This window comes from Colletotrichum navitas (genome assembly GCF_030913465.1).
Source record: "Colletotrichum navitas strain CBS 125086 chromosome Unknown LY79scaffold_29, whole genome shotgun sequence".
Taxonomy (NCBI): domain Eukaryota; kingdom Fungi; phylum Ascomycota; class Sordariomycetes; order Glomerellales; family Glomerellaceae; genus Colletotrichum; species Colletotrichum navitas.
Window position 1 is genome coordinate 401696 of NW_026850575.1, and position 10106 is coordinate 411801.

Here is a 10106-nt window from a genome sequence, read left to right on the forward strand (position 1 = left end):
TCGTGCGGGTTTTAGAGGGCAAAACATGGGTGTGGCGAGGAGGCACTGCAAGTGATCTGAATAGGATATTGCCTAGTCATGACCGCCGGCTAAGAGATCAAAAGGCGCCCCTTCCGTGGGTTTCTGGTATCCAAGGTGGACCTGGGCCGTTGGAGATTATCGGATTGCAGCCTATCATCGATCCTCGCAACAGATCGCTGTGGCGCCACACATGTACATGATATTTCTCAATCATGAGTTTCTCAAGCGCGACCGTACATCTCGCCAATCATCTTCCATTAGAAATAGCGCGCGTCCGGCGCATATGCCAGAATCTCCGCGTGATGAGTTTTCATTGGTAACGTAGCCTCGTTCGTATTCCGGGGGCGGCACAGTCTACCCTGTTGGCCAAGGACAAACAAACTGCGCTCTGGCCCTTGACAAAAGCGCGCCTAGCGCGAGTCTGCTGCCTATCAATGAGCGGTGTCAATGCGATGCGCTTGCTCGTGGGAGATTGCATGCTTTTCTGCGTGCCGCTATCATCGGCTGTGCCTTAATTTCCATCCCATTTCGGAGGCCATCAGATCAAGAGTGCAATTCCCGCTTGTCTCAATGGTTCCCCTGTGGAGAATAGGGCCCCAGGGATTGACAGATCGGTGTGGAAAGTGACTGTGTCTTAAACCGGTTCAGGCCAAAGGAGGGCGGTGCTTCGAATTGATTTCTTCTCGACCAATGCCATGCTGGTAAATAGCCAAGAGCCTTGAATGCCGACTGCGTTCGTATTGGCGAACATGATAGGCAGGCCGCAGACCAGGAAGGATTCAAGAAGAGGACGTCGTCGTCTCTTGATCTACACAAGTCGCCCTCGCATTGCTCTAGCGTAGAGAAACACAGACCATGCGGCGCCACGTTCTTGGCTGACATCTGTCCCCATGGCTCAGCGGTCATGCAGTGCATAGCTGTACCGGTATGTGTTTTCGACTGGTAGCCTGACTTGGCAAGGAGATACGGGGCTGTATCAGGTGCCGGGTACAAAGCATTCGGGTGGCTATTGGTCTGGCGTTCGGGAGAGCTGCAACCATAACCTCCGCTGACGACCTCTTGGACAGAAAATAGGCGGCGCTAGAAGGCCGCTGTCATCGTGCCGGGCCTATCGGATGACGGTCGTTGAATGACAGCTGGTTCCCCCTCCACCGTCTTCGATTTCCAATCCGCCACCTATCGTGCGTACGTTGACAAATCGGCATGGAGGTCGCTTCTTCAAAAAGCCTTGCAGAGAAGCAGGGAGCAGAAGAGAGGCACAGTAGTGATGCTCCAATGCTCGAGAGCGTGTAGTTTACCGTTTACTAGATATTACTAGCGGGTATGAGGGCGTTTGTTAACTCAAAGTCGGCCGCGCGCATGACCTCCAGAGGTGGGCGGAGGTCTGGTGTCGTCAACATCTGCTTCTCTAGTCGACAAATATCCAATGTCGGTGAAAGGAGGGGTTCGCACCGATCTGTACAAGACATTACCTGGTACCGACGTAGACTGGCGGTTGTCACGATGCATCCTGAGGTAGGCCAAACACGTCGAAAGCTCTGAGTATCTGCTCTCCTTCCAAATCATTCAGTCTTGCCGCATGTTGCAAGTTGGGAAGGTGGGGGGAGCACCCTAGCTGGTCCTCTTGTTAGAGCTGAGGCAGGTTGGTGACGTAATCATTTCTTCGGCGCCGCTCGAAGCAAAGCTTGAGGGTAGAGCAACAGTAAAGAACAAGACAAAAGCACTAATCGGCACGTAGGTACGAGGTAGAAGAGCAAGAGCCTGTACATAGTAGGCAAACCAGCAACGGTCGGATGGGGCTAGGACAGGGATGTATATACGCCAAGGGATAGACGCGGACTCAACCTTGGGCACGGATTCCGAGTCGTCAGCTTGTTCTGGTAGCGTGACCCATCCAACCAACGCTTCTGTCTTTTCCATTACAGCACCGTGTCACCCTTGCCTTCGACATCCCTGAGCTTACTGTGAGGTCCACCCCCGCTCAACATGCCGGATGGGTTGTTGATCTTACCCGATTCGAAGACATGTTTGCTTGCGCGGCTCTGGCATTGGTCGCTTTCTTTTTGCGGTGAGCTCGTCCTGTCTCCATGCGCAAGAGGTCGATGACAAGGTACCCACCACAGCGGAGCTATTTACAGTACTTAGATGTCACCAGGGGGCGCAGTAGAACGGGGATAGGTAGGCCCGCGGCGCACTGGCTCCTTTTTCCTTTGATTCTCGGAAACATGTGTAGACGGTTCCTTGCATTCTTCCCACCTATCCGGAAAGGCGAGACAGGCTGGTTGAAAAAACAGGGGGACCTGGCATGTCGTCCCCCGCTTTGTTCAGCCAAGGTTCCAGATGTGACTATTTGTGGGGCTTGTACAGGGATCACCACGCTGTGGCTGGGCTAGTTCGGCTTGGTCCATATGCTAATCTTGACGACCCTCGTCGGCTCTCACAACCACGCATGGGACGTACGTATGAATACTATCTCTATTTGCTTCTTCTTGCATGTCTCGGTAACCAATCAAGTTCTTTTCATCCAAGCGTCCCCTGTTGGAACATCTTCCTGGTTGAAAAACTTGTATTGTTTGCCCCTTTCCCCGTAAGGATTCCAACACACCAACTTGTCCCCTCCCTGCCTCCTTCACTTCATCTATTGGCCAGCTCCAGCCCCGTGGTCAACTTGCACAGGGCCAGGCTATACTCATGACTCTAATCTGCAAACTCTCGTCTCTCTTTTTTTTCCCATAGACCCTATCTACCTTAGGTACCTAGGCTTGATCGCAGCAACCACGTGGACGGTCGACAGCCAGCGCAAGGAAGTAGTGTTCAACATGATCCCGAATCCTTCTCACCCTCCCATACACCACTTCATTATTTTCAGCACACCCTTGTACACTTGGGAGGCTCTCAAAATACCACTGAAGACCAGCGGCCTGTTCGACCCAGCCTACAGCTGACCCGGACACCAGAAGACTCTCATTGGTTGGGAGGGACCAGCTAGACGCGCCTGTAAACCGGGAAACAGACATCGACATGATGCGCCAAGTCACAAACCCTTGTCCAACCCAGCCCCGACAGGGCCACACAGGCGAAAGCCTCGTTACGTTGTCTTCGTCAAGGGGGTGGCATCCTTCAATCCTTCACTTTGCCTTGAACGTGGCTTTCGTCTACTTTGTAATTCGCTTCGCTCACTTGACAAAAAAGCTCGTCGAATGCCTGCTCGTGAAGTTGAGATAACATAGCTGGAGGCACCGTCATGTCGAAAGAGGAGTCGGCACTCCAAATTGATGATTCATGTGTATCCAGGCCGAAGGAATCTTGCAAAGAGAAGGCCTCGAGGCCATGTATTTCTTCTTGTTCAGGGCTGAGAAAAGCATTGGAGGTGTCGTTAAACGAGTCGCCAACGATTGATAGCCCATGATGAGGTGCATGCCCGCCAATATTGGCTTTTGTTGGAAAGCTGGGCGTGTCCAAATCATGCATCATCACCTGCGAGATCGCTGGCCGGCTCCCCAGGGGAGTTGCATTTGCTTGCGCATGTGTTGTCACAAGTGATGAGTATGGTGGTGGGTTAGCAAAGAATGTCATTTCGGTTGGCGAAAAGCAGTCTTGCTTGGGTTCGAGGTCCGGGCGGTGATGTCCAGTTGTTCGAGGGTGTATCGAAACATCTTGGTAATTGCTTGGCTCGCGTGGCAAGATCCAATTACCAGCTTGTTGTTCCTGCTGACCAATGGCGGTAGTGGCATAAATATTTTCTCTACCTCCTTGGTTTTGATATGCTGATAGGCGTCAGCTCTGTTCTCATCCGTAATATTGGGACTCACCTGGGTCATAGTGATAGACTGTGCAGTGATCGTAGATTTCCTGCTGGTTCGTTACAGCAGAGACGTTGACCAGTGGCATTGGCGCTCGCACCAGTTGCCCGTGGGTATTTCGCACGCAATAGGCGGCCTGGAACTGGTGAGGATGGCTACACTCGGAAAGAATCCATTGCCCGGGAGGAAACGCCGCCGAAGAGGTGAAGAGATTGAGATGATGCCGAGGTAGGACCTCGTCCATGCCCTGTGCTCTTAATACGACGCGGCCCTCGGTCGAGGATGATTCTTCATTCCGAGACATAATGGGCGGCAGGAAAGAGAAAATATGGACGCAATAACTCTTCTAGACAGTGACGGAAGAATTGGTGTAAGCGACTGTACAGATGGAGGAGGGTCTTGGACGTAAAGTCCAATAGCAGACAAAAGTTTCTTCCAAGAGGATTGTAGAGCAACCTAGCCGTGGAACGAAATGCAAGAAGGAGATGGGGCGTGTCAGGAATATAGGTACAGATAACCCTTGGCCGAGTGCAGTCACGGCAATGGATGGCATGCATGTGTTGTGGAGCACGTAAGTCGGAGAAAGCCGCCTCGAGGGGGGGATGATGGCACACGTGTAATATGACCTCTGGTACCAAAGGCTCTGTGGAGCTAGACGGCAATGACAAACGTGATTGGGAAGAGGGAAGATTACTGTTAGAGAGTTGGGATTTCCGGTGACAATAACCATGCATGCAATTGCATTTTCCCGGCTAGCCACCAATAGAGATGCGAGCATGCCGTCAAACTTTGTAAAAGCAGTTTGGATGGCTCATAGGGGCCTGTTCGCGGTGATACGTTAATTTACGAAAAGATGTAGATGCAGGAATACCAAGGAGAATCTCAGGCGATGTGATGCTCTCTATCCAGAGTCCTGGATTCACAAGTCCGACGGTAGCGGTCCGCCATGGGCATCTGAGGCTGGCTTGTCCCTTGCACAGGCCACGCCGTCATTTCTCCTATACCGGCGCAATGGTGTTGATAGACGCCAAAGGGAATTATAAGCGAGAACAAAAGACACGTGCGTTGGTTGCTTTCAACCTGCGATACACAGACCGTAAAATGCGCTTGCGACAGGGAGTCAGGAACGCTGAAGTCGTTAGCAGAATGACCGATGCGCAACTGTTGCCAAGGCACGATTGCCTACTCGATGACCTGCCTCGAAAGTCTGTACAACCATGGACACTAAAGTAACGTATCATGACAGAGAGCAGAGAAAATCAGAGAAGATCCTACCGCCCTCGGTGCCGGTATCGCAAGGTAGGTAGCAACACAAACCCCATACCAAACTACCTACCTATGTAGGTATCAGAAACCTGAAGGGGAAGACTCCGGGGCAGCTTCTACGTTGAATCTGGAGAAGACGTGCGGCCGAATGTTGTTATGGCATCTTAGATGCCGCCTCTTGGTTTGAGTCACTCGCCGCCTTGCACTTGAGTTGGAAGAAGCAAGGCGCTGTGGAGGTAGGGCAGATAAGAATGCCACAGACATCCGTGGTAGAAAGCCGTGGCAATGGTAGCGACGGCAGGTTGCAGCGACGAGTGTCGGTACTCTTCGGGAATCCAAATGCTACCGCATGGAGCTGTAGGTGGCCGTTATCGGTCTTGGCGGCGACAGTTAGTGGCTTGCTGCGTATCTAGACTCGGCTTGCCAAAGTCGGCCGGCGGGGGTATGAGGTACCTGCATCTGTAAAATGTCATCCATAGGTGTGAGCGAACCCCTCGCTCCTGCTCCCGGGGTATCTGGCCGGCTACCCGTACCTAGGTACGTCCCGATACATGGAAAGCAACCATGTGCTGTATGCTATCTAGGTATATACTTACCTAGGTGGGTGGGTAGGTAGGTAGGTAGGTACAGTCTCCAAACCGAGAAGCCACCACCTTCCAATGTGCGCATTTCTTCCTCCGCAACTAGGTAGGTATGTACACGACTTAGAAAAGAGCGCCTCCCTGCAGCCTTCCACCTTCCCAAGGCATGGGTCCCGCAGAAATAGACGCAAGACCAATCATGCCCCGGGCGATGCCATGGCTCCTTCGCTTCCTGAGGGGAGGTGGCGCTTTATCCCCCCTGCCAGGGCCCTTTCTTGCCCAAGGCTCGTTGCCGATCTACCATGGCAGGGACTTAGTAGCCTCCCTCGAATCTCTCCCCAACGTGCTGCGGACCACCCCGGGTTGCCGTCCATCAGACGCCTTATGAAAGCCTTCTTATATTTGACTACACTGTTATCCCACATTGTCGTCCATCCGGCATTCTCGAGGACCAATTCAACCGACTCTCTTTCAAAGTGATTCATATTCAAGTATATCTCGAGGAAACACAAGACACCTCCAGCTATAGATTTACAACCCAGGCCTACATACACCGCCATTTGAGCTGACATTTACACACGCCATGGCTTTGACATTCAACCCTGGCCAGATTGTTGCTCGCAACATCGACCCCACACAAGTCCACCCCGAGATACTTCGCATTGTCATGCGCATTTTGGACCTTCATCTCAACGCTTTTGAGTCCACCATTGCCGTCTCGGGAAATGATTACACTGCCTTCGGCGAAGAAGGCCGGCTGTTCATGGCTTTGCAGATGGGGTAAGCATTCGCTCTCCGTGGTTTCGTCCACTACTCTTTCTTCGTCTTGGCTTCTAACCCTTGATCACAGGCGTGTCCTTCGCAAAAGTGTCATGTGGGTAAAAGACGGCATCGACACAAACAGCAATAGATGGCTTCTTGGCCCATGTGATAGGTTCATCACTGGGCCACACATGATCGTCTCAGTCGATGGCATCGCCGTCGTTGTTCGAAGACCGCCGCCTCAATTTCTCGAGGAAGCAGCTGAAGCGACAACGCACCGCGTCAACACTCCTGAGCGGGAGATCAAGGTACCCCGCCCGCCCAACGCCTTCATTCTCTACCGCAAGGATCGCCAAGCACATGTCAAGCAGATGGATCCTCAAATCCAGAACAAAGGCATCTGTGAGTTTACAAGCACAGCTTTCTTCGACTTCCCATCGCTGACCCTTTCACAGCGCAACTTCTGGGTAAAGCCTGGAATGCCGAGTCCCACGAGGTTCGGGAAAAATATAGGGCACTCGCAAAAGCGTACAAAGAGCGTCATAACAAACTGCACCCGGACTATCGGTACACTCCGCGCAAACCATCAGAGAAGCGTGGTGGCAACCGAAGGAGCGTGTCAACCCAATCCGCTCGATCGGTCGACTCATCACCGAGGTGAGGTCGCGGCGATTCCCGGCGTTTGAACGGAGCAGGAATCACATATACCCCTACTTCGACGACCCGTAGCAGGCGCGGTCCACCTGCTTTACCATGAGTAACGAAATACCAAGAACGAGTTTTTAAATAGCTTCAAAGGGGACGGGTGATGCCTGTTGTAGAAACCTGTCAACCAGAATAAGTAGCAGAGGATGGTTTCAGCAAAGTCGCAATGTTCATACTGTTGAATAGGCTTTGTACATGCATGTACTTAGTAAAACGTAGGGGTAAATTAACTTCTTATTAGGTAACTAAACAGGTCTACTCTACTATTATTGTACAAAGTAGTTATATACTGCTTAAGTATAACTTAAGTTATTCTAGCTAACTAAAAGTATAATCCCCTTTTAGCTTAACTAAGGGCTAAATAACTAGTCTATGCCCTTTAACCTTAAATTATAAACTATTTATAGTTAATTAACTAGGTATTATATAATTATTAGTATTAATATTCTAATATTTACTTTTCTTTTTTTATAATTATATATACTTTTATATTAACTAATTAGATAGTCTTAATTAGTTCTTATAATAACTTTACTTTTAGTAGCCTACTATTATATATAAAGTTATCTAAATAAAAATAAACTTTAAATATACCTTTTCTAAGAGTAAATATAAGGTAATACTTACTAAGCTAATTAAATTTATTCTTTTATATATACTTTACTATTTAGTTATTTTTAAATAGTTACTTACTTATATAATAAGTATTTACTTTACTTTTACTTCTTCTTTTACCTTATATTTATATACCTTTTTTCCTTTTATATAATTAGTAGCCTTAACTTCTCTTATATAAATACCTTTTACTTTTTACCTTCTTTTCTTTTTTTTTTCTTTTCTTCTTTATACTTTTTTAATAATAATAAATAATATATAAAACTTTACTAGTATAGTAACCTTACTACTTCTTCTTCTTTATTTCTCTTATATATTAATTAATTAATAACTTCTTTTTTTTTTAACTTATTAATTATCTATTACTTTATATATTATAATAGCTTAGCTTAGACCTTAGCCTTTAGTTATTAGTTCTCTTAAAGTTTAATAAGACTAGAATAGTATAACTTAGCTTTATATCTTAATAAATAACACCTAAAACTATACTTTTCTTCTAGCTTTTACTATTAATATATAAGGTTTCTTCTTCCTTATTATAGTTTATATATACTAACTTTTATTAAACCTTTAGGATAAGAAATAAAAGGTTATTAATATACCTTTATATAATATTACTATTTATTTTAATACTAATACTTTTATCTAAGAGTTTATTACTAAAGTAATTTAATATAAAGGCTACTTTTATATAATACTTATTTAGTCCTATAGCTAACTTATATAGGCTTACCCCTAAAAGTATATAAATAATATACTTTACTACTTTACTAACTACTATTACCTAAATAACTATTAAAAAGAAGTATATAGTAAGTATATTTAGATAAGCTATAAAGCTTAATATAGCTATTATAGCTAAAGAGAGGTTTCTTTAGGTAATAATAGTAGTAATTTTAGTAATAGTAGTAATAGCTAAGGTAACTATAAGAAACTATTAGTCTCTAAGGGCTAAAACCCTTGTACACTAAGGAAGTGTTTAAGAAAAAGCGTTAAAGAGAAAGGCTTCTTTCTTAGCTTTAGTACTAAGCCCCTAATCCTTAATTAAGATTAGATCTAAGGTATATTTTTCTTTATATAAGCTAAGTAATAGGTAAGTATAAAAGGTTTATATACTCTCTATAACTTAGTAAAAATATATTTTCTTATATAGTAAATTTATATACTTTAGTTATAGTTAAGGTCTTTAGTCTAGTTAGGTTTAAAATATATATTTAAGGTTTTAAAGTTAAATAATACTCTTTTTATAGTATAAAGGTAAATACTTTATATAAATTAATTATTAATTAGTTTTCTTAATTTATTTAATATATACTTTAATTTAGATCTTTAGTATATTTATACTAACTAGCTTTTTAAGGCTAAAGCTTAGTAATTTCTTAGTAAGTATATTTACTAGATTATCTTTTTTATTAATTTATTTAACCTTTAAGATCTTTTTTTTCTTATATAATTTATATAAGCTTATAATATTAATTATAAGTTACTTTTTATTTATTATTCTTAATTAATATAGCCTTTTTACTAGCTATTATAGATCTAATAAGAGGAGTAAGGCTATAATAGGTAATATAAAGTAATATAATATAAAAGTAAAGTGTAATAGTAGAGCAGTAAAATAAGGTAAGCACTAACAAAGAGCTAAATAAATAATATAGGACAAAAGCTAGGTATTAGTGTAGGTTATCTATTAAGGTTAGCCTTCTTTATAGAAGAAAATAGGCAATAGGATATATACCCCTAGGTATATGCCTAGATATATACTAATAGGGTAATCCTATGTTCTACCTGTCTATTTACTATATAAGGCACTTGTCCTATAATAAGTGCTTTCTTCCTAAAGGACTTTATCCTCTTTTACTAAGAAAATATACTAAATAGTAGTATATATAAATATAAAGTGTAAGAATTACCTTTTTTCCTATATAATAACCCTATTACTTATTATCTCTAAAGTTCTATTAAGATTATTTAGCCTTTAGTAGTACCTAGGCTAAGTTATTATTATTAGTGTTATAGTAGTGTTTATTAGCTTAACTACCCTAGGTTATTAAAGTAGTAACCTTAGGCTAAGTAGCTAGGACCTAAAGGTTAACTATAGCCTTTTATTTATTAAGCTTAGTAGCTATTTAGTTAACCTTGTTTATTAACTTCTTAAATAGGCTACCCTTAAAAGTAGTTAGTGTATTAAGGTTATTAGACTTTTTATTAAGGAGTATAACTTTAGTGTTTATCTAGTCTACTTGCTCTTTAAGTTCCTTAAGGTGCTTCTTTTACTTATACGCTTTATTAGCCTTTTTATAAAGGTTCTTTATAATATTATTAATATCTATATTAAAGGTATTAGTCTTTT

At 44.0% G+C, this 10106-nt stretch overlaps 2 protein-coding genes across 2 annotated transcripts; one reads left to right on the top strand and one right to left on the bottom strand.

Moving 5' to 3' along the window:
- Positions 1 to 2928: 2928 nt before the first annotated feature.
- LY79DRAFT_686720 (uncharacterized protein) lies at positions 2929 to 4128 on the bottom strand (the record flags this gene model as incomplete). The annotated part of the gene is made up of 2 exons (XM_060564668.1): positions 2929 to 3788; positions 3834 to 4128. The coding sequence occupies 2 exons, from the start codon at positions 4126 to 4128 to the stop codon at positions 3142 to 3144; spliced, it is 942 nt and encodes a 313-aa protein (XP_060414276.1). The 3' UTR covers positions 2929 to 3141.
- A 2126-nt stretch (positions 4129 to 6254) lies between these two features.
- Positions 6255 to 7295, top strand: LY79DRAFT_632132 (HMG box protein; the record flags this gene model as incomplete). The annotated part of the gene is made up of 3 exons (XM_060562192.1): positions 6255 to 6451; positions 6522 to 6835; positions 6889 to 7295. The coding sequence occupies 3 exons, from the start codon at positions 6255 to 6257 to the stop codon at positions 7092 to 7094; spliced, it is 717 nt and encodes a 238-aa protein (XP_060414277.1). The 3' UTR covers positions 7095 to 7295.
- Positions 7296 to 10106: the final 2811 nt, after the last annotated feature.